General features: G+C 40.9%; 1 protein-coding gene across 1 annotated transcript in view; it reads right to left on the bottom strand.

The window, feature by feature from the left end:
- Nucleotides 1-24,787, bottom strand: part of SLC24A3 (solute carrier family 24 member 3) — a 237,319-nt gene extending 212,532 nt beyond the window's left edge. The window contains exon 1 of the mRNA XM_075267618.1: nt 24,241-24,787. Within this exon, the coding sequence (XP_075123719.1) occupies nt 24,241-24,433 (193 nt within the window). The 5' untranslated portion in view covers nt 24,434-24,787. The remainder of the gene's footprint in view (nt 1-24,240) is intronic.
- Between the last annotated feature and the right edge of the window lie 1,205 nt (nt 24,788-25,992).

Genomic DNA, 25,992 nt, shown 5'->3' on the forward strand with positions numbered 1-25,992 from the left:
CCGTATTCACCTCACCAATCCAAAGCTGCTCCCTATACAAAGATGCCTTGGGCCCCCAGTCTCTACTTTGTGGTCACTCTTGAGACACAGAAAAAAATGACCATTGGTTGAGAAGTCATTTTTTTTGTGTCAAGATGGACTAGGAAGTAGAGGCCAATGGGGAACCTAAGCAGTGGGGTATCGGTGGGTATTGCTTGTTTTATTTTTTAAAACCTATGCTAAGCTTTGTAAAAAATTTACTTTGCTCAAAAACTTAGAGATCATGTCTCTCATCATATTCTATGTATTTGTTAATGTGGTTCATAGCATAAAATTAAAATATGGTATAGATATTTTACATATCGGATTCAGTGGACATACACATTATTACAATACAGTATTTACTACTCGGCCACACACCAAGAATTACATTAGAAGCCAAGGAGTTATGGCAGCAATTCCAAATAAATGTCTGTGCTAATTCTACCTGTCTCCTTCCCTCAGCACCCTTGTCTCCTCCAGAAGCTCTTTATTCCATACCTATGATAAATGAGTTCACCGTCCCAGCAGTTTATCATCTTCACCTGCAACCTTTCCACTCTATCATGAGACTATTTTTGTCTTGACTGCGTTTCCTTCTCCGGGATTATTGAGTGTGACCGTATCTATGGAGAATTATTGATGGTGTAAAGCAATAGGCAGTGGTTTTAAATGAGAGCAATTTATGAAGGTGATATATGTAAAGCATGTAAATATGAGATTATCATCATGACGGTGGAAATAAAACATAACGTTATCAGATTTATTACAGCAGTAGTGAACCACATCTCTGACTAGTATGACATCTCCGAGTATATACCTTACTTATAATCATGAATGGATACAGATGATTTAAGCAGATGTAGCAGAACCGTAATTGTCATTTAGGCTAAAGCCCCACTTAGCGAAACGCAGCCATAAAACGATGCAGGAAAAACCACAGCTGAAACGCAGCGCTTTTCACGGAAAGTCTGTAGAATTTTTCTCTGCGTACATTCTGCTTCAATTATACGGAAAACGTCAGCATTCCCATCAGTATAATTGACATGCGGTGATTTACAACAAAGCGTTGTTTTTTTTAAAAAAATAGTAGCATGTCTTCTGCGAATATTTTTCTGCAATGTGTTGATAGGATTAGCCAGAATCTCATTCACTTTGCAGGTACTGTAAAACATGGCGTCTACGCTACATGCGTCCCCAGCCTTAGACTAGGTTTACATGGTGGAATTTCAAAAAAGCACAAAAGGGCAAGTTGCGTACATAGTAAGAGACAATATATACAAAATCTTTTTGGCACATTTATAGGTTAAAAAGTAATGAATATGAGGTACCTTAAAATATACCTTTTATTTAATATAATATAAAAGATACCAAATGGAATATACTTCAAATGACTCGTATAACAGGATAAAAATGTAGCTGTGATCAATCAGATGTGGTACATAGGGCAGTGTGTACGGCTCATTGAATAATACTAGCGTATTAGAACCTTATAGCTGGGTCTGTAATAATGAATGTTAGCCACTGTATCTGGAATATTCCTCAGATCCAGGGTACCACCAAAAGAACCCCCCTGTTAGAAGGTCTGTTCAAATACACCAGGTAGCTATCGAGCCCAAATTACTACAACACACCCCTACACCCACACACCCCGTGAGTACCGGCAGTGCTGCTAAAAAGTACTGACTACCGCTAATACTGACAGCTACTAACTGGAGAAACATAGAGCCACATTGGTGACCCCACTGCACAGAGAACAGCCCCCAGAAAAAGCTCCTGACGCGTTTCCACTGGTCTATCACAACCAGTTCATCAGAGGCAACATGGACCTATACGCGGGAGCTACAGTCATTCGCCTCCCGTCCCAATAAAGGCAGCATTATGTGCATAGCATGTGCTGGTCGGCTATAATGTCAATTAAGCACACAAGAAACTTAATAACACCAGGTTCACACTAGCATTCGGTTTTCCATCCATCGGGTGCACTTAAAAAGCGATTACATGCAGAAAACCCCCATAGACTATAATGGGGTCCACCAGGTTTCCACAGAAAATGGCGGAGAAAAAAGTCTTCCTTGCTTTTCTCTCTGCTGATTTTAAGCGGAATACAGGACGGAGTCTCATACGGAGACTTAAATGCTAGTGTGAATCTAGCGTAACAGGGATGGTGTATTATCCCAACAAGACAGCTTACCAAGACACTAGACAACCCACAGCCATGATGCAACACCGTGCAATATCGTAACTAGTGAAATGTGCCACAATGACGGAACAGTCTGGCCTACTAACATCACATTATACAGTAGACTGCTACATAGTTACCATTAACTTGTATTTTTTATTTTTTTTTTTCATTTTAATATTTACTCATTCTATGTATAGCAATCCAGTGGTTGGACCTACCTACTGACTGTGACTGTCTTATTGCCGATGTCTTTGTTCATAATGTTTTACGCTTTTCCTGCTGTGTCTGGTTTTACCTCTGTTTGGCCCTGGTCATTCTCCTATATTGCTGATATCTGAAGCCTTTGGGTTTCTATTATATTGCTGATGCCTGTAGCCTCTGGGCTTCCTGTAATATATCTCTGCCACCTGTTTGACCCCTGGGCTTTATGCTATATACCACTGATACCTCTCCTGTAGTCCTGTCCTTGTTTCTTGTGTTTTATCCAGCTTCTCTTTTTAGCCTATTTACCTGTCCATCTTGGTTTTGGTCTCTGTACATACTCTGTTTTTATCCTGTTTCAGTGGTGCTTTTCCCCACAATTCTATCCATCCTGATCACCTGCTACTAGGCTTGAGCTGATCTTGAGATTTCAGGATCGATTTCAAAATCCGATTTCCGATCATTTTCCAGCTGATCCCGATCGTGAAATTTGCTCAATCGCCGATTGGGATCTGATCTTTTCCGATCCCGATCCTCAACCCTAGTCAATGCTTCTCTATGGGAAAAGTCACTTGAGGATTGAGTCGATCTTGAAATAATCTCTGACCTCGATCCCGCTGGAAAAGATCGGGTTGGAATTCTGATCGTGATCGTGAAATTTACTCGATCGCCAATCGGAATCCGATCTTTTCTGATCCCGATCGCTCAACCCTACCTGCTACCAAACCTAAGGAGGTAGTGGCCTAGTGGACTCCCCACAGTAAAGACCAAAATTCCCATATGAAGGTGAAAATCTGGAATGCTGTAGAATACCGCCCTTAGAGGTGGCCCAAAGCCAAATCAGTTTGATAACACGATGGGTCCACAGTGTGCTGACTGTCCACATTACAACAACTTCCCTGTTGAGCTCCTTCAAAAATTACAAGTGTACCTAGCAGAATTGAAGGCAAAGGCTGGGCACACCAAATATTGATGTGATTCAGATTTCTCTTTTGTCCTTTCACTTTGCATATTATTAATTGGTAAAGATAAGCTATTGGTGGCTCAGTGGTTAGCACTGTAGCCTTGCAGCGCTGGAGTCCTGGGTTTGAGTCCAACCAAGGACAACATCTACAAGGAGTCTGAATGTTCTTCGTGTGTTTCCTTCATGTACACCCACACTCCAAAGACATACTGATAGAGAAAAAAACATTACTGAAGACATCTAAAGGCAGATGCCTATGTGTTAGGCAGAAAAAAAATGAGTTTTAATGATAGGATCCCTTTAACACTTATTTTTGCAAGCATTCTAGCATCCAAATGTTTTGCACACTACTATACATCTATAAAAACTAGTTAAGAATTTTTGTTTTTTTATGTGGTATTATTGCAGATAAGAACCGCATAACTATTGTGAATGAGGCCCAAGTCTGTTCTATATCGCAGTCAGTTCCTCGCATTCCTTAAAAATGACCTCACTCGCTCGCTGCCCAGGTTGCTTTGTTTGACTTGCTATTACTAATTATTTTATTGACTTAAATGCTTCCAGATCAACAGAGCTAAAGTCGACATCTTGATGTATACATGATAAATATATCCCCTCTCCGCAGATCGCTCCATTACATCCCTGATTCAGCCGCTGTCCTATACAGTAATGTGTCCTTTGCTGTGAATAAGCAAAACTCATTAAAAGAGACGATAACAGAAATGAATGTACTAAAAAAGAACATTTCTCATTTGCCTTGTGGGAGTTTTAAAATACTTGGTAATCTGCCTGTGTTATTTAAAGAACAACAGGAAAAGCCTGTACATGTCGGGCAGGAGAGAAAAAAGCACAAGACATAATCGTGTATAAAACGGTCGGAGCACACGTTCGCCAAAACCACCTGCTTATTAAACTGCCTGAAATGTAAATACGTGGACCAGAAAATAAAATGCATTTCTTGTATGGAAAAAATATAGTTCATAAAAATATATTAAGAAATTATACTCTACTGAGAAGTAAAAACAGTGCCAGTCTGTGTGAGGTCCCTGACCCGAAGCCATAAGGAGTGCACTGTCTGATAATGGAACGGCAAACACATGGAACATTGCAACACTTGTGTCTTATTTTAGATCCATACAAGTAAGAATGTACGAGGGAACTTCTGCGGTACAGTACTAGTGTTCTGCCTTCACATCTGCTACAAAAAAAATCCCATAATCTTCCTCCCATTGTTGTCAATGGAAGATAGTAACTGAAAAAAGAACGGGTCTTCCCAATCCTTGTCCACACTCTTATTAGCCTCACTGAATCTTGATCTTTTTTACTTCTAGGCCAGTGACAGTGACAAGGGGTCATCCTCTACGTCTGGAGGAGAGAGAGTTTCACCAAAAACATAGAAGGGGATTCTTCACAGTAAGAACAGCGAGGCTGTGGAGCTCTCTGCCCCAAGAAGTGGTGATGGTGGATTCATTAAACAAGTTCAAAGAGGGCCTGGATGCCTTTTTGAAGAGAACAGTATTATGGCTTATGGACTCTAGATTTCAAGGACACATAGATCCAGGGTTTTTATACTGACTGCCAGATTTGGAGTCGGGAATTAATTTTTTCCCCTGAAATGGGGCAATTGGCATGAGCCTCATGGTTTTTTTTTTTGCCTTCCTCTGGATCAACACTGTAGGGGACTATAGGGTTATAGGTTGGACTTGATGGACTGATGTCTTCATCCAACCTTATCTACTATGTAACTATGAATGCAGCCCCAGAGTGGAAACTGTCTTGCTTTCTGCCACAGATTTCACAGACAAAGCACTCATCGTATTTTTCTGACCTCTCTGGCTATGCTAGCGGCAACAAATAAATATAACTTATCATATTATGAAAAGTTATGCATTAAGTCATTGCTTAAACAAGTCCACCTCCACTTGTTAATAGGCTCCTCTCCATAGATTCTGGCACAATTAGACTTTTTCCTTTAGCCCCCACCATTCTGGAGCAATCAATGCTGTTAGTTTTACTGCCTGATAAGCTACTTAGACTCTGTACTGTCAGGTGGGCGGTATCAGACAGAAACAGGCAAGGGGGCGTGTTTCAGAGCTCCAATCAGAGGCAGCCAATTTGAAAGTCCTTGCTTGCTCCTGTACGGAGCTGCGGTTTGTAACTCCCAGATGTTGGTTTAGCTATACCCTGAAATTTTAGGTCAGAATTTGTTAAAAAAAACTGCTACACGTTTCCCAACACTATTTTGTTTTTGGAATCTAATGCAACCTCAAGGTTTTCACCAAAACCTGCAGCAAGTCAGGTTGGATTTAACTGCTTGGGGCCCATGTCACAAAGCCAAGAAGTATCAGACAACAGGTGCAATAGCAAAATAAAGAACAAAACCAGTCACCTAAAAGGAGGACAAAGGAATTAACAATCTAGCCAGGTCATACAAGGAGAGTATATAGAAGACAAAAATGAGTATCAAAGGAGAGTCAAAATACAAGCCTGGAGTCAATACCAAGTAGTCAATGACAATTCCAAGTCAGACGCTAAAGGGGCCAAACCAGGAGAAATAGCCAGCAGTCAGAACCAGACCCACCATTAGTTCCTTAACTGAATAATGAGGCAGATCTCTGGCTCTGATTCTCCAATTCCAGCTCCTACCTGACACCGCCCACCTGACAGTACAGAGCCTAAATATCATAAGAAGCACCAAAACTAACAACATTGATTGCTCAGGAGTGGTGAGGGCCAGAGAAAAAATTCCAATTGTGCCAGAATCAGTGGAGCATTAAATGGTGGACTTGGTGGAGGTGGTGAAAGGTCCTTTTTTCCCTAATGTTTCCTAATACCTTGTACATACTGATCAACAGAATCTGAATTGAGATGAAAATCCTTGCAACAATTGTACCAAAACTGCAGAATGAACAGAGAATACCATCTAAAAACTATCATGGTAGGGACAAAGGATATATATACTTTATTTTCTACTGCCATGGTCGCCGAGTCATACATTTGGAAGATTAGTGAGGTGTTGTCTGCCAAGTCATCAGTTTGGAAGACTGCCATGGTATAACCCAGGCACTTATGCTAAGTTGAACTGAAATTTTTACAGCGGCATTTGATGACCTGACATGAAAGGGGTTTATGTACTACTGTAATGCTTATGTTCAAGAGCACTTTTCATCACCTTTTCCTCAGCTATAGCAATTTGCATCCCTTAAAAAGACAGCTCCTCTGGTTTTGGCACAGTTGGAATTTTTCTCTGGCCCCAACAGCTTACAAGCAATCAATGCAGTTTTGTTGTTTGATAGGCACTGTACATAGGCACTGTACTGTCAGGTGGGAGTAGTCAGGCAGGAGCAACCAGGGAGTGTGATTCAGAGCTAGAATCAGAGTTGGACAGTGTCTGAGCTCAGAATCACACCCCTTGCCTGACTCCACCCACTTGACAGTAGACATCTAACTATTATATCAGTAACCAAAACTGACAACGCTGATTGCCTCGGAATGGTGGGGGCTAGAGAAAAATTCCAACTGTGTCGAAATCAGTGGGGCAGAAGCTATTAAAGGATGCAAAGAAATGGAGTTGATGGAGGTGGTGAAAGATCCTCTTTATATTAGGTTAATTCATGATTCATGGAGCAAAACGCTTATGATAATTCTGACACTGTATCCAGCTGTAGTCCAATAATAAACAAGCAAGCAACTTGTGATGTCACTCATGTCATTTTCTGATAATATTTATTAATTTTAGCATTATATTCATAGTATGGATCTAGCATTGCATTCATAGCAAGACTTATGGGCGCAAAATTACGCGACGTATACGATCGTAACCCCCATTGAAATCAATGGGATCTTTTTTGAGCACACAAATTCTGACAGGCGTATACGTGCCAGATTGCATGCCAGTTTACTCCGTGTGAACTGCCCCTAAGGTCTATGAATGGACAAACAGCAAAACAAAGGTAACAAAAACTGACATTCAATGCACAAATAATAGTACAAACTACAAAGTGTCCTAATAATAACACTGTCCAGTCCTCAAATAACCAGACTCCGAAGTCTATAGAAGGCACTTGTGAATTATCCTGAAAGGTCGCTCAATGCCCCGAAATACTTCCTCATTGCCCTGGGGCAAACAACCATATTCAGAAGGCTAAAACCATGTGGGGAATCCATCACTCTGTGCCAATATAATAGCCGAAAAAAGAAGCAAATGATAGTGCACAGTATATTTCTCTAAAATTGGCAGCTTTTTTTTACAGTGTTAACTGGCCATGAACTAAGTATTTGTTGTAGCAGTCACCTCATTTACATTACATAGAAAACAAACAGTATTAGGGTAAGTTCACACGATGTAACGTGCCGCATGATGTGGCACGTATACGGTGTGTGAGACTTTGCGCGCCGTAAACGCTCCCATTGATTTCAATGGGAGCGAGGATGGTATACGCCGCGTTATTTTGTGGCCGTGATTTTGCGGGGATGGATATTTCAGCAAGACAATGATCCAAAACACCGCTCCAAATCGACTCAGGCATTCATGCAGAGGAACAATTACAATGTTCTGGAATGGCCATCCCAGTCCCCAGACCTGAATATCATTGAACATCTGTGGGATGATTTGAAGCGGGCTGTCCATGCTCGGCGACCATCAAACTTAACTGAACTTGAATTGTTTTGTAAAGAGGAATGGTCCAAAATCCCTTCATCCAGGATCCAGGAACTGATTAAAAGCTACAGGAAGCAGCTAGAGGCTGTTATCTTTGCAAAAGGAGGATCTACTAAATATTAATGTCACTTTTCTGTTGAGGTGCCCATACTTTTGCACCGGTCAAATTTTGGTTTAATGCATATTGCGCATTTTCTGTTAGTACAATAAACCTCATTTCAATCCTGAAATATTACTGTGTCCATCAGTTATTAGATATATCAGACTGAAATGGCTGTTGCAAACACCAAAATATTTTGAACTAAAAATGATTAAGATTAATAGGGGTGCCCAAACTTTTTCAGACTGTATAACTAAATGCTGTTCATAGAGCAGAGGGGATGCTCAGGCAAGATGGCCACCCAATAATCATGTACAGAAAATAGAATTTAAAAAATCTGCAAAATTTTTAAAAATGGCGATATATTGCTTTGAACAAGTTCAGGACTTTCTGCATCTACATTTGTGGTCAACAGTTAACCATTACTATATTTTCCTGGAAAAAGCCTTTAAGGGGGAAGAAGACGCCCATTGGAATAAACCAATTCAGTAGGAACTAATGACATCACCGAGACTATAGTTTTAGAATTATCTAATTAAAAATGGCCTGTTTTTCAGTTTGGGATTTGATGCATTCTCTGTTTAAGAGGCTTAACTTCATCCGAATTTTTTTTAACTTTAATGAAGTACCATTTAGCTCTGCTTAATACTTTATGCCGGAGGGTCTCTTTTGTAGAGGCCTAAATTCAGAAAGCCCACAGTGAATTCTAATGTGGAGTCAAACATATCAAATAAAGTCATTTTGATGGTGGCGCTCTGGGCTTTATCTTTAAATGCTTTCCCAGTCAGACAAAATAGTTGCATATCAGTGCCGCTCGTGTTGTGTCCTTAGGTGACCAAATCTTGAATAATTTTCCATCCTTCTTAGGGTGACTTTAGGGCCAACGAAAATTAATCAGGTCCTTCTCCAAGAGCGTAATCCTTGAATTTATGCAAATTTGAGGAATCTTTGTGTCAAGCTTGTAGTTATTTTATACATTTATTCAGCAGCTTCTTAGATGAGAACCAGTTATCTGACAGTGGTTAGTGTTCAGCTACTAATAGAAACAAATTAGGGAATGAAATAAATGAGCAATAATTCAGGGAAAATTCTCTTGGAAAATGGAAGTAACTTACGTATATAATGCCCTAGGATGACATTGCTCTGACCTTCGGGCTGAGACGGATGAGGACAAGTACATGAGTTATGTTGGTTGCATTATGCATAATGTCACCTAGTATCACACTGATCTGTCTATATGTTATTACAATGTGGCTACTTACTGTATGACAATTGTCTATGATTGACAGCAGCTTTATAGGTCATTGCATAAGGTACGCAGGCTCATACATCATAGGTCAGTGATGGCGAACCTATGGCACGCGTGCCAGAGAAGGCACGCAGAGCCCTCTATGCCGGCACGCGAGCAGTCGCCCTGATCGTTCACTAACGGGGAATCCAGTACAGGATTCCCCGTTAGTGAGCGATCGCTGCCTTCTGCTGGTTGTGCAAATGCGCGGCCTACACTGACTACAGACTGTGACTTCTGCACCTGCGCGGGTGTGATGACATAAGTCATCAGTGCGCGCAGTGAACAGAAGAGAGGACGCCCAGCAGCTCTTCAGGTAAGTATATTTATGTTTGTGTACTGTCTGAGGAGGGGGCTACTGTGGACCATTTGATGTTGTGTGGGAGGGGGCTACTGTGGACCACTTGATGCTGTGTGGGAGGGGGCTACTGTGGACTATTTGATGCTGTGTGGGAGGGGGCTACTGTGGACCATTTGATGCTGTGTGCTAGGGGGCTACTGTGGACCATTTGATGCTGTGTGCTAGGGGGCTACTGTGGACCATTTGATGCTGTGTGGGAGGGACTACTGTGGACCATTTGTTGCTGTGTGGGAGGGGGCTTCTGTGGACCATTTCATGATGTGTGGTGAGGGGTCTACTGTAGAGTATAATCCTGTGTGGAGGCCACTGCGGGGTAGATTGTACTGTGTGTGTGGGCCACTGCGATGCTGATGGTACTGTGTGTGGGGGCCAATGCGGGGCAGATTGTACTGTGTGTGGAGGCCACTGCGGGGTAGATTGTACTGTGTGTGGGGGGCCACTGCAAGGCTGATGGTACTGTGTGTGGAGGCCACTGCGGGGCAGATTGTATTGTGTGTGGAGGCCACTGCAGGGCAGATTGTACTGTGTGTGAGGGCCACTGTTGGGCAGATTGTACTGTGTGGGGTCCCTTCACTACTTATATAACACAGTATCTGTTTTATAGCTGACGTGATATTAGTACAGGCTGTAATTACATTGCACGGTCACTATAAAACGGATCCTGTGCGATGTAAGTCGTGAACATTAATTGTTCAAAAGAAAAAAATGCAGAGACCTTTACCTTTCAGTACAAGCTCTGTAAAGCCCCAGTCATACGACTGTAATTTGTGGGTCCATAATTGTCCGCAATTGTGGATCCACAGAGTTTTAAGGTTAAATTGCCATGTTGGCACTCCGCTATAATTTATTGGGTTTTGGGTTGCAGTTTGGGCACTCGGTCTCAAAAAGGTTCGCCATCACTGTCATAGGTTAATCATGGCTGATCCAACACTTATTCATTATGGGAATGTTCCTCTGACAGCACCACAAAAATATATTGTGCTAATTTCAACATTTTCTAACCCAAAACTCAAAGGGGTTGTCCATGAATTTCTGGACACAGGGAGAAGACCTGGGAAATAGAAACATTAAAAAAAAAAAACATATTCACCTGTCCCCGATGCTCTGGTGTACGTATATCACTGACATACCTCACTGGTTCCTTTCCTATGGCTCAATGGTCACGTGCCTTGAAGGAATTCTGCCAGCAAAGGCATGGCATATGCGAACCAGACAACGGTGAACACCAGAGCGCCAGGGACAGGTGAATGTGGGGTTTTTTGTTAGGTTTTTTTTTACTGTTTCATCTCCCCCAGTTCCCTCCCTGCATCCTGAAAATTTTGTTCAACCCCTTTAAAGAGGACCTTTAAAGGGGCAATATCAACCTTCCCGTTATGTGACCCAGGGCAAGGGATATTGGTGCAGTCACCGATATCTCTTCACTGTCAGAAGGGCGTTTTTAAGTTATATAACCAACTTTCAGATCTATTCCCCACAATTTTCAAATTTTTTGAGTATTTTGTCAACATCTTTGAAAAAGATAATTTCTAAGCCATCATCATATTGTAATCACATATGGGATTACAATAACACTAAAACCTCTATTATGTATCGGGGGCAAAATCCACCCTTGACAATAGGCGATGGAGACAGTCAGATCCTCTCTTCTCCTTACACAATGAGCTCTGCATGCTATTATCTCCAACCTACGGGTCCATGTGGCTGCTGTAAAGCCTATCTCTGAATGCTGTTAATAGAACAGAAGCAAAACGACTGACCCAGTGTACAGAAAATATAATATAAAAAATAGTATTAGAAAAACTGTATATTCCCTTTGAAATAGCAAATACATGAAATGTCTGCAAAATATCCTAAACCTTCGTGTGATCTGTGATTCATTGTTTGAACAACATTTGAGCGGGCGGTGAGAGTGCAATAAATCCTGTGTGTGAATGTGGGGCTATGGATGAACATTCTCACCCCCTAAACACTACATATATTGTATCTATAGCAACATTTACCCCTAAACAGTCTGGTATAATACTAATATGCAGACAATGTACAGACAAGTTTTAATTCTTTCTGTATTCATCTATGATTCACTAACAAAGATGGCAGTGATATCATTTTATTCTAACTTTCTTTTAGAAACTAAAGTGGAATCCATAGACACCAATATAACCTCCCCCTGGAAATCTGGGAAATTCTGCTCTGGCTGGAAATCAAAATCTCAGAAAGATTAGTGTAGAGTTATGAGTGAGCATTTAATACCGTCTGTATCTTACACTGAAAAATCCTGCGTAGAATGTATGTGACTTTATATCTCCCTATAGACATATTTGCTATAAATAGCATAGCTACATATAGCATTACTAGACTCTTATACATGGGTGGAATCAATTCCTGTATGTACTGACAGTATCAATCCTATTACTCCTAAATACATGTAATATTATGGATCTATATCCCTAAAGCTGAGGATAAAATGTGCCAAGCAAAGGATTACTGTGATGTCGGATAAGAAAACGTTATAGACTATTATGGTTTTTTGAGAATAGATACAGATTTTGTGCCATATAGGGATCAGATTTGTACCTCCTGGACCCTAGTACAAATCTGTCACAAGATCCTCTACTCATTGTGCCATTTATAATACTGTCCTCCTATGTGGTAGGGGGGTCATTAGTATTATCCGCCAGACAGGGCGCAGGTGTGACTGCTACCACTGCACTACCTATAGCTGTGATAATTGGGATACTGGAGGAAGGCAAGAGAATTTCTTAAGAATTAGATCAAGATGGATAAGACCTATAATAGATTTCTAAATAATACATATATAAGGGATGTAAATACACTGTGCCATATAGATTATATAAGAAGCACCTGCTTACGTCCATATTGATTCATCCCCTTTATATTAAGGGATCACTAGTCAACTTGAGTTTCCTACAGAAATACAGACGTTCTTCAGCTGACAAATATCATAGTATCCCATTGGTCTTCATAGATATGAATAGACAGATATTAAAGGAAAGTTCCTAAACTTCTGCACGCAATGTTGGAATTAAAGGAGATGACCAGTGCTTAAATTGGGGTATAAACCCACAAACACTACTATCATTATACCCGGGGGTCTTTTTAGACCCCCAAGTATAATGATCGGAGGCTAGGAGAGGTGAGGGAACATAAAAACACACTTACTTACCTTTACTGGCTCCAGAAGGCTTCGGGCCTACTTGGTGACGTCAAGCCCGACACAACACAATCCTGGCTCAAGTGACGTCTCTTTCATCATTGAAGATGGCCGACATCAGCCAGGAGTATGTTGGAGCCAGGGAGAGGTAAATAACAGTGTTTTTTCAGTTCCCTCACCTCCCCTGGGACTCTGATTATTATACTCTGGGGGGTCTGAAAAGACCCCAGAGTATAATAATTGTACATGAATGGTCCACAGTGGGGCATAATACTGTCTGCAGGGGCCACTATGGGCCATAACAGTGCGTGAAGGGGTCACTATGCAGCATAATACTGTGTACAGGGGCCACATGATAATCTAAAATAATACTGATCAGTTCACAGACAAAGCTCCTGGACCTAAGCAAACTCTGTGCCAGGCCCCTCAACCTCCATGGGCCATCTTCTTACATGACAGTCTGGCCATTTTGCCCCCTCTGACATCAGAGCCCAGCAGCATTTGCAGGGTTAATTGGGTTGTAATGAAATTGGCTCTAGGGTTATATAATCTGTGCACCATGCTGTAGCATATGTTGGTGCTATATAAATAAGATATAAATAGTAGTAATAACTACAAGGAAGACACATAGCACAAGACAAGACGCATACTTTCTTAAGCCAAACATCAATCTTCAGAAGTTGCTCTGTATCCTGGGCCATAATTAGTGTAAATGGAATATATAATAACATACTGGTAGAAGATGCCGCATAATTATCTGCCCCAAATGTCCAATACATGTTTACAAGTAGATCCAGACACATCATTTACAATAAAGTATATGTTTCTGTTTCACGGGCAGAAGAGACTATTGCTACATCTGGAAGTCTGTGCCAAGTGTAAAGCTCTTAGAACCAAATTCCTTTGAACAAGCTAAGAAGTGCTTGAATGGGTACAGCATGAATTTTCACAGTCTCTCCTGTAGTCTGGACTCTGTTCCTCATCACTGTCTAAGGGATCAAAGAGCTATTTTTTTAATGCTGTGTTATCCCTAAAGGATATGAGGAGTTTATAACAATATTGGAGATAGCAATATGAGTACAGTAAATATTCTAAGGTATCATTATTATTGTAGCCATCATTATAGATTAGAGAATATAGCATCTATTCTGTACTAAGGCCATAATGATCTTTGATCCCTATACATTTTATTTATATGAAAATTTTAAGGAAGTCTCAGAAATGGACAATTTCTCACCTAACCTACACATAACTTGCTGGACAGCTCATACAGTGACTGGTTGAGGGATCAGGACATAGAGATTAGTGGGGTACCCGGGACCATCAAGAGAGTGGCAGGGGATAGTGAGCTCTTATATATTTTTTAACCCATTGAATTTCTTATCCCCACCAGACACCCCCTTTAAATGATGGTGGAAAAACTCTTACCCAGTTTTAACCCCTTCGCACTTTATCATGTATATTTAAGTCAGTATTAATCCACCCATATATGTACAGTCCTATGAAAAAGTTTGGGCACCCCTATTAATCTTAATCATTTTTAGTTCTAAATATTTTGGTATTTGCAACAGCCATTTCAGTTTGATATATCTAATAACTGATGGACACAGTAATATTTCAGGATTGAAATGAGGTTTATTGTACTAACAGAAAATGTGCAATATGCATTAAACCAAAATTTGACCGGTGCAAAAGTATGGGCACCTCAACAGAAAAGTGACATTAATATTTAGTAGATCCTCCTTTTGCAAAGATAACAGCCTCTAGTCGCTTCCTGTAGCTTTTAATCAGTTCCTGGATCCTGGATAAAGGTATTTTGGACAAACAATTCAAGTTCAGTTAAGTTAGATGGTCGCCGAGCATGGACAGCCCGCTTCAAATCATCCCACAGATGTTCAATGATATTCAGGTCTGGGGACTGGGATGGCCATTCCAGAACATTGTAATTGTTCCTCTGCATGAATGCCTGAGTTGATTTGGAGCAGTGTTTTGGATCATTGTCTTGCTGAAATATCTATCCCCGGCGTAACTTCAACTTCGTCACTGATTCTTGAACATTATTCTCAAGAATCTGCTGATACTGAGTGGAATCCATGCGACCCTCAACTTTAACAAGATTCCCGGTGCCGGCATTGGCTACACAGCCCCAAAGCATGATGGAACCTCCACCAAATTTTACAGTGGGTAGCATGTGTTTTTCTTGGAATGCTGTTTCTTTTTGGACGCCATGCATAACGCCTTTTTTTATAACCAAACAACTCAATCTTTGTTTCCGAAATGAAGTTGGCTTCTCCAAATGTGCTTTTGCATACCTCAGGCAACTCTATTTGTGGCGTACGTGCAGAAACGGCTTCTTTCTCATCACTCTCCCTGACAGCTTCTCCTTGTGCAAAGTGCGCTGTATTGTTACCGATGCACAGTGACACCATCTGCAGAAAGATGATGCTGCAGCTCTTTGGAGGTGGTCTGTGGATTGTCCTTGACTGTTCTCACCATTCTTCTTCTCTGCCTTTCTGATATTTTTCTTGGCCTGCCACTTCTGGGCTTAACAAGAACTGTCCCTGTGGTCTTCCATTTCCTTACTATGTTCCTCACAGTGGAAACTGACAGGTTAAATCTCTGAGACAACGTTTTGTATCCTTCCTCTGAACAACTATGTTGAACAATCTTTGTTTTTAGATCATTTGAGAGTGGGCTGTCCATGTTCGGCGACCATCAAACTTAACTGAACTTGAATTGTTTTGTAGAAAGAAATGGTCCAAAATACCTTCATCCAGGATCCAGGATCTGATTAAAAGCTACAGGAAGCAACTAGAGGCTGTTATCTTTGCAAAAGGAGGATCTACTAAATATTAATGTCACTTTTCTGTTGAGGTGCCCATATTTTTGCACCGGTCAAATTTTGGTTTAATGCATATTGCGCATTTTCTGTTAGTACAATAAACCTCATTTTAATCCTGAAATATTACTGTGTCCATCAGTTATTAGATATATCAAACTGAAATGGCTGTTATAAACACCAAAATATTTAGAACTAAAAATGATTAAGATTAATAGGGGTGCCCAAACTTTTTCATAGGACTGTATGTGATGGTGTTCACACCGTCCCAGAAACAAAGCCCATGCAATCACTGCTGTAACTGGAAACAGTCAAGATGGCAATGGCAACCATGGACGTCTGTCAGTCAAACTAAAATCTCCATCTTCCTGCACACCACAATCTTGATGGGTGCCGATGGGTTGGTTTGGAAACCTAGTCTAACAATGGCCCCGATAGCTGATATAGTCCTTGTATTAGATCTAGATGTCTTAATAGAATGCCTATTTCAGGTACAATACACTGCAATACATATATTGTAGAACTAGTATTTATATTAGATATCTGGTATATCCATGTCCATAATGAAATATTAAAAAGTAATGACAGTATCGACATTCTTGTCTATCCATCCGAAAATCAAAATACAAAGTGATCAAAAAAATGCATGAATTCCAAAATGACACCCAAATTTTTTTTTACATATTCCACTAAAAAAGTGGCACATAGCTCCAGTGATAGAAAAATAAAAAAAACATGTGGTTCTCAGAATATGGTTACCTAAAACCAAATGATTTATTTTGCAAAAATGCAGCGTTTTTGTTTCGGTGGAAACACAGCAGTACCTGCAAAGTAAATAGGATTCTGGTTAATCCCATCTACACATTGCAGAAAAAATCTGCAGCAGAAAATATGCATTTTCATATGTGTAATGTATGTATCCATTATATTTATGTGGTTCCTGTGTCACAAGGAGATGAGTAGAAATGTAAAGACGATAGAAGTACAAATTGCCTAATTTCAGGATTGACGTCGGTAAATGGGCACATGGATCAGCCACATTATTAAAGTAAACCATTTTAATGTACCTCCGATGATATTAGCTAAAACATCTCGGCCCAGGTTAGATAGCATACACATGTCAGGGCCGCAGCATGTCTGTATAACTCCTCTACATGATGTCTTCCAGATCAATGTCATGAGCAGCGTTCATTCCCCACCTGCGTAATATGGAGTCATCATCTCAAAGCAAACTTGACAGCTAAGATTCTTAGCCTTGAATCCAGGCCTTTAAAGGGAATTGCAAAAACAAGAATTGTCTATATCAGTGTTGTAAAGATATACTGAAATAATGTGGCTCATGTAAAATGTAACTGGCTTGTCATATACCGTACACATGGATATCAGAATGGAAATATTGGGATTGCTGTCACCGATTTATTGTGGTATAGTCCTAAAGCGAGTGATCGTGAATCATCAGAAGATCCTAACGTTGAAATGTATGTACATAAGAATATACTGGATACATTTAGTAAATGTAAAGAATAATTTATTAATACTACCACTATTAGATGTTAGAAAATCCATTTTTATCTAAAATTATGGACAATAAATTCCTGTATGTTGGACTCTGCATGTGGCAAAATAATGGGAACTGTAATGGGTACTCAAAGGACCCCATTATAATCAATGGAATCTGTCGCGCTCCATTGATATCTGTTATTAGACGGATCTGTTTTCACTGTTCTTTCAGTTCTTCTGATGGAACAGGACAGAAAGTACAACACATACGTGAACATGACCTCACATTCTAATTTCAGCAAAATCAGTTTTGTAGACTTCATGTAGTAAATGTTAGAGTGATATAATGTACAAGTACAATAGTAAAATCCACAGCACTCATCAATCATCAAAAAAATTAGCGCACTAAAGACTGAAAATAACTATATTGTATTTATCCAGTTAGAAGGTTAACATAAAATGGAGGGAAATATGAGTAAAGGACGAAGACTGCCAGGTTGTCAATATTCCGTAAACTAGCTATAGGAATATCGCCATTATCTGAGTGGAAAGTCTAACTTTGTAAATGTAGAACATTAAAACAGAAAATAGGAGATTTTTTTGGGATTCCTAGAACAGCAGATGGCAGCGACCAAAAATAAACCCCGAAATACAAGGAAAAAAACAAAAAGGGAAAAACATAGATACTAACAATGTTGTAGAATGGTTAAAGGGCCCAAAATACTGTATGAAGGACAAACCTGGTATTGAAATAGGGACTAACCTTTACAGAAAAAAAGCAAAATTTCATTCCTCAGGTTTAAGTCCTTTAAGCAATGCATGTAAAGACAGAAGAGGGCTGTAAACTGGATCCAACAATTTGTCAAAACAAAAACGTTTTCTGCGGTATACCTTATCTTCTGACATATCAGGAGCTCCAGTTTTCATCATAAGAGTCTATTGGACAACCAACTTCCACGACCTTGTGCTGTCCATGATTTGTAAAAAAAAAAAACCCCGGCAAGCTCTTCTTTTTCACGGATCGGAATATTAGTTTCATTGAGGTGAATGGGTCCATAATACAAAAAGGGTTCCATGTGGATCTATTAAGCTCATGGCTTGGTCATGTGAATAGAGGATAACTTTGAGACATGCAAGATGATAGCACTGGTCAGAGTCCACGAGCTTTGACCCTCAACAAATATCCTAAAGTCCCCTGAACGGGGTGGAGTTTGTAGGTGAACATCATCAGTGAACATGAGGTCATTGTCACCGGCCAGTCTGATGTCTACTGTCAAATAAATGGATGAACATGTAGCACATAGATGGATTGGGTCGGCCATGGTGAGAGCTGCTCTTACTTAGCTCTACCCTGTTCTACTATATAAAAGCGGGTCCAGAGTCAGAGATCCTTCTATATGAAGTCCATATGCCCTATCAGAGCACATGCATTATCTTGATGACAAAACCTCTTTAAGACTGAGGCTCCACATTGTGGAAAGGCAGCTGTTTTTGTTGCAAATTTTGCTGTGTTTTTTGAGCCAAAGCCAGGAGTGAATTGAGCAGAAGGTAGAAGTATAAGAGCTCCCAATATATTTCATATTCCTTTTGTAGCCATTCTTGGCTTTGGCTCAAAGTGTGGCCTTAGCCTAAATCTGGAAAATATCTGAGACGTAATTATTGATGGCATGCCATCAATATTAGATCAATGGGGGAATTAACAATGACTGAAGGGTGTTATAGCTGGAGGGGTGTGGTCCCTTCAAACAATTGATGGGGAGATAGTGTAGGTAGGCCATAAATATTTAACTCCATGAAGACCCCTTTGAAAAAAATAACTTTTTTTGTGAAAAATATTTTTGCACCATCAATCTAAACAAACTGTGCAAAAAAAGTATATATAGACGTATTCTGAATATGTCACATACATTAGAGCCAAATACTGATGTCACTTGGTTTACGTTGTGTTCAAAGTGCCTCTCCTGAATGCAGAAGCAGCGGTCAATGTTATCTAGCAGGTCTTCAACATTTCGCAACCTTTACTAAAGTTCAGACATATTAATTGTTCAGAAGGAGCCCTTCTTAAGTAGTTTCTTCAGTAATGTACATACATCTCCGACCTCACACGCGTACACTAAGAATAGCTGCCAATGTTTTGTAAATAGTATTTCGGCATTCCTCAAGAAGTTACCATAACTGACACGAGTATACAGAAAACTTACACCAACCAACGGGTCTTCTCCAGTATTATAAGACATCTAAGTCTTTATTCCTGTTTACACAATTTTTTATAGTTTTAATTTAGATAAAATTTTGTCAAGTTTCTTTACGAATATTTGCTTTGTATTGTGGGTATTGTAATCTTAAGGCCTGGTATAGATCTGCATTCGGTATTCTGTTCAGGGAGTCCACTTGGGGACCTCCTAAACGGAATACAAAACGCATTAAAAAGCGGTGAGCAATGAAAGCACATGGACCCCATAGACTATAATGGAGTCCGTGTGTTTTCCGCGCGGTGTCCGCACGAATCATGCAGAGAGAAAAGTGCTGCTTGCAGTCCCAAACCGGACCCCCGAACGAAATCCTGAACGCAGATGTGAACCAGGCCTTACACCAAGAAGTGTACAGTAAAAAGAAGTCACAGAAAAAAATCTGCACAGAATTTTGTAGGTGCCATGGAAATTCCACATGGAAAAGTCACAGATTGGCCTCGCTATATGGACACAATTTTTGTACAGAACCACCAACAAATCTATGCCATATCTGCAATGGAAATTCAAGCAGCAGGTGGATTTCTGCTGTGGATCCACTATAAATATACATTGGAGCTTGGATTTGCCATAGGCTTAGACTTAGCCTTCAACTTTTTGTGATGTGTCTACTGTAACATTGCTCTAGTAGGAAAACTGAATCTCAGCTGTATAAGGCCACATGGGTTGCTAACTAAACTGCCATGCGATGCAAGTACACCAAATAAGGTTTCCAGTGGCGTAACAAGTGTCTTGTGGGCCCGGGTGCAAACTTTTGTCCGGGTTTCACACCCCAGCCCCTTCCCCAGCGGTGGCTCCCACACAGTATTATATGCCCAGTGGTAGCCCCCACAGTATTATATGCCCAGTGGTAGCCCCCACAGTATTATATGCGCAGTGGTGGCCCCCACGCAGTATTATATGCCCAGAAGTGGCCCTACACACAGTTTTATGTGCCCAGCAGTGTCCCCCCCCAAAGTATTATATGCTCACCAGTGCCCACACACACACAGTATTATATGCCCAGCAGTGTCCCCCCCCCCCCCCCCCACACACACACAGTATGACATGTACCGGAGCGTCCCCCCACACACACTATTACATGCCCAGCAGTGTGTGCCCCCCCCCCCCCCAGTATTATATGGTTCTTTTCATTTACAATATGTATAGCGGTTGGGGAATCAGACTTTCCCCGACCGCTGTCATAGTGGTACTGGGCCCTGGCCATCTCCAGCCGGCCACAGGCCCCGTACCTTGCTGGGCCCGGACTTAGTCACACTCTCTGTGACCACGATCGTTACACCCATGAAGGTTTCAATAAATCCTGTATCAAAGGCTGTGCCATAATTTGCACTTCAAGTGTGCCCAATGCTTGCACAAGCCAACAAATGGTATAATTAAGACTTAGTGTATAAGTAATGTAAATATTTGCAATTTTAATTAACTTTTAATATAGTTTATACCGCTGTGTGGTCACTGTAGAGGAATGCAGTATTACAAGCCATAACACTGGACAGACTAGATCTACCAAGCAGCTAATAGAAGGCAATCCACTTCTCTGATGCCATGCACCATAATAGGGCATATAGACAGGGAGGTCTTCATTTGACCCCCCCTTTAGTCATTTGTTCAGGCAAAAAGCGGAAAGAGCATTTACACTTAAAATGCAAGATACTCAAAAGTCCCAAGTTTCTCATCTTGTAAGAAGTCTTACTCATCTGCTTATAGTTATCCTACACATTATACTGCGGTCATGTACCTTCCTTCTCGTACACATTTTATCACAAGGACACAAGGACAAAAATCACTAAATACCCCAACCCCACAACTCCACCTTCATAAGACTTCGACATCAAATTGTTACCTGTCTTACTGAATACAAAGTGTATGGTCACATTCATCCCTTGGGAACAATTATATTCACCCAGTAGATGTGCCGCAATATCTAAATGTGGGTAAAAAAAAGAAGAGATGTGGCCGGAAGATAAGAGGAAAAATAGGTCAGTCCATTACCATTCTGCGAGTTATGTGTCACTGACAGCCTGTCTGTGTGCAGCCACAATTACCACTGCGGACCACTCTGCACCATATAATGACAGCCCATGGTCAGACAAAGTGTATCATTTAGCCGCAGTTTTATGTGACTACACGCTTATGTTGGGTGTAATCCTTGTATCCGGATGAGTTGGGGTTTTTTATACCATTTTATACCAAGCTGAATGAATCTTATATAGGTCAGCAACAAGCAACCTGTGGTTTCTTCAGCTGTCCAACCAACACTTGTAGGATTCCGAGCACAGTCATTGGGAGCGGCGGCCATCACAACAGCTGGAGGGCCAGGGGTAACTTGGACTTTTTTGGGGTCATTTATGTTTGCATTCTCTCCGCATTAGTTGATACATTTGATATGCCGCTCATGGACACCTGTCTATCCATCCATCAAGTGTGGCAGGGTGACAAAGCTTTTACTAGTAGTCTAAACATTTTACAATGGAGCTCTCAGACCACCGGGAAGACAGCTGCTCTACACTATACAGTATCACTCTCCTTGTGAAACTCACTTCACCTGTTAGTAACACTCTTTCTAGTCGTTCAGTGTCTCTCGGTTTTTATCCTCAGTTTCCCCCGGCGGTTCATGTCAGTATGAGCCTCAGCACCAGCATAGAGGGGAGTTTTTACAGTCCCCCCCCCCCCCCGGACATAGAGTTGTATGCCTGCCTGCAGATATGGCAGAGATGAGTTTGCCGGATGTAATACATCTGATATGGTCAAATACAGCAGTGCTGAGACTGCTGGTTGTAGCAGAGCACGATATGTCAGATGTAGCAGAGCTCAGTTTGTCATTAGTTATACTTCTAGTCCATACTGTGTTATAATAGCTCAGTTATCCAGATGTCCAAACAACATTGCGGCAAATTTACAAATTTTGCTCTACTTTATCTGTACATTGAATCATTTTAACAGACATGATAACAAATTGGAAATATGTTCTTTGTACCCAATTTGCAGGACAGAACTAATAGGGACAGTCGTTACCAACCACATTCAAGCTATCAAAACCATCTCCAGTCCTTTGAACCATGAGAAATGTCTATCAGACGTGTTATAAAATTCTGATTCATCATTTATCATAATCGTATGACTCCGACATGTTCCATAACTGATGTGTCAGGAACAATAATTCACTTTCAGACAAGTTCAGCACACTGGTTGTGGATCCTCATAAGATCTCCACGGGATCATTTGCATTGTTACAATATTTATTGTGTATTATGAGATTATTAAAAATTTACTTTAAGTCAATTATCCTTTTTGACCAAAAACTTGACATCTGGGGCTAGTTTAAATATATGCAATATCTCAGCTCTGAATGAACCGAGCACACGTCTGCAAGCTAAGCAAGTTGTATTGTCTGAATGAGTACAGTCAGGATGAATGGTGCAGCTGAGTCACAGAAGACATGGAAAATGTATAGAAATTAACCTTTCAGGTATTCTGCTATGAGAATATAATCATCCAGTGACCCATAGACAGATGCAGTCATGATAGGGTTAAATCTGGGGGAGATCTGTAGTAAAATCAGCAACCAATGTCTTTACCACATATAGCAACAACTTAATGGCAATTTACATGCTTGTGGTTTGTATTAGAATCTGACTTGCATAGTTCTCCTATGCCTAAAGATTTATCAACATCTATCTACCTACCGATCTATTTATCATATACCTATAACACTAATGTCACATATATAATAGCAATAATAATAAATATAAAAGTTGTGATAATAATACTATATATATCAGTAATAATAAATATATTAATAAAATAATAATAATAAACTCGAACAATATTAATATTATATAAATAATAAAAATAAATATAATAATACCAGCCATATAAGTATTAAACATATATCAGTATTAATAAATATATTAATAAATAAAATAATCAGACTCGAACAATACTAATATTATATAAATAATACAAATAAACATATTCATTCTAATACTAATAGAAACAATATAAATATTAAACATATATAAGTATTGATAAATATATTAATAAATGAAATCATAATACTCAGACTCGAACAATAACATAAATAATAAAAATCAATATAATAGTAAGTCTAATAATAATAACCATAGAAATATTAAACCTATATCAGTATTAATAAATATATTAATAAATGAAATAATAGAAATCAGACTCGAACAATAATATAAATAATAAAAATCAATATAATAGTGATTCTAATAATGATAACAACCATATATGTATTAAACATATCAGTATTAATAAATATAGTAGTAAATAAAATGATAATCAGACTATAACAATGCTAACATTATACAAATTATAGTAATAATAATAAATATAACAATAATGACCATAACAATGATATAACATAACCAGAATAGTTGTACTAGAGCTATGCAACCCAATAAACTCCTGAGTCTATGACTTCCTAGCTCAGTACCCTCCTGGACAGCAGTTGGCACATGTTGGCAGGCTTGATGTGGAGTGTGGGTACCATGCTGCCTCTTCCAAGACACCAGCCCATGGCCAAGGATAACACTGTGCAAGTGCCCTTTGCTACTTTGTTCTTCCCATGTAACTGATCAGAACAAAAATCCTCAACCCTTTGCCCCTGTGTTGGCAGAGATGTAGTTAATGCCCCTAGTATCCTGTATAGACACAAGTTCACACTATGCAGTACTCACCCAGTATTCCAGCCCAGTGGGAGACAGCAGAGGCCAGCAGCATGAGGCAGCCCATGAAGCACATCTGCCCCAGCAGCAGCTCCTTCCTTTTCCTGCGGGTCCTGCTCTTCCTCTGCCTGGTCTCCAGCATCCCTGGCAGGGCACAGACCTGGCACTGCTCTCCCTGTGTCAGTGCAAGCATGTCCGCATCCATACAATGCACTCAATGGATAAAAGACAAGTGATCCCCTCTGTGAGGTGTAGAGAGTGCAGGGACTGTACAATGCAGTCAGTACCAAGACTTCTTGCAACTCCAGGTCCTTGTGCTGCTCCTAATCCATGTTACATGCGTCTGGGCAGATCACACACAAGAGGCAGCATGATGCAGGCAGGGGAGGACACTAGGCTGTGTGCTGCTGCTGCTGCTGCCTGCTGCTGCTGATCATGGGTACAGAGCTGCTGCTTAGCACTCATTCACACTGATCCCCTGGGAGGGCTGCTTCCATACACACACATGCAGCTCTTCCAAACAAAAGCAACTACAAGAAGAGAGCTGACTGCTCAAACTTTACAATCAGCAGCACAAAAGCCTCCAATTCCTCAGCCTGCTCCTCTCTCCGCCCTGCTCCTCATTCCCACCCCCTCCAACTTTCAGTTCATAGGCTGAAGTCAGATCCTCATTCGCTTCTTACTTGTGCCTGCATAGTTCAATATAGGGAATCCCATATTATTCTGATCAGGATATGATGATATGTGTGCCACGCTTAATCATACACCCCCCAACCACACCAGTGTCAACTCATTAGGTGTGCAACATAAGGATTCTTAGGCTATGTTCACACATATCCGATTTGCAATAGACAGTAAGAGTAGGATTGATGCCACTGATATGCCAGTCCGTATGCCCATACTGAGGCTAGGTTCACACTAGCGATATGCTCTCTGTTGTTTGGGTCCTGAATGAGGGAGAGCAGAATCACTAAAACATGACTTTTCCCTTTGTCAATTTTTGGCAGTTTCTGCTGCAGAGTCTCCAATGGAGACCCCCCGCCTAAGCCTCACTGTGAATCAATGGGGCTAATCCGGAGTCCATATACATACCTCCCAACCGTCCCGATTTCCGCGGGACATTCATGATTCCAGTGACGTGTCCCGTGGTCCCGGTTGGAGGGAGGTATGTCCCGATTTCAACTCAGATCTGCGTCCAGAGGACGCAGATCTGAGTTGAACACATACGCGGCTAAAGCAAGGAGCTGTCACAGTTCAGCTCCTTGCTTCGCCACTGCACGCCGGCTACTGGCTGTGTAGACGCGATGTGATGACGTCACATCGCGTCTACAACTGTGTGCGAGAGAGAGAGAGACGCGGAGAGAGCGGCGGGGGAGCGAGGAGAAGGTAAGTGTAATGTGTACACTGAGGTGGAACGTGAAACTGGGGGCAGATGAAGGAGAGACCGGCATGACACTGGGGGCAGAGATGTGGAGACATGAATCTGGGGGCAGAGATGGAGGGGACATGAATCTGGGGGCAGAGATGGAGGGGACATGAATCTGGGGGCAGAGATGGAGGGACATGAATCTGGGGGAAGAGTTGGAGGGACATGAATCTGGGGGCAGAGATGGAGGGGGGGACATGAATCTGTGGGCAGAGATGGGGGACATGAATCTGGGGGCAGAGATGGGGACATGAATCTGGGGGAAGAGATGGAGGGGACATGAATCTGGGGGCAGAGATGGTGGACATGAATCTGGGGGCAGAGATGTGGGGACATGA

The sequence above is a fragment of the Leptodactylus fuscus genome, chromosome 3, assembly GCF_031893055.1.
Source record: "Leptodactylus fuscus isolate aLepFus1 chromosome 3, aLepFus1.hap2, whole genome shotgun sequence".
NCBI classification, from domain to species: Eukaryota; Metazoa; Chordata; class Amphibia; order Anura; family Leptodactylidae; genus Leptodactylus; species Leptodactylus fuscus.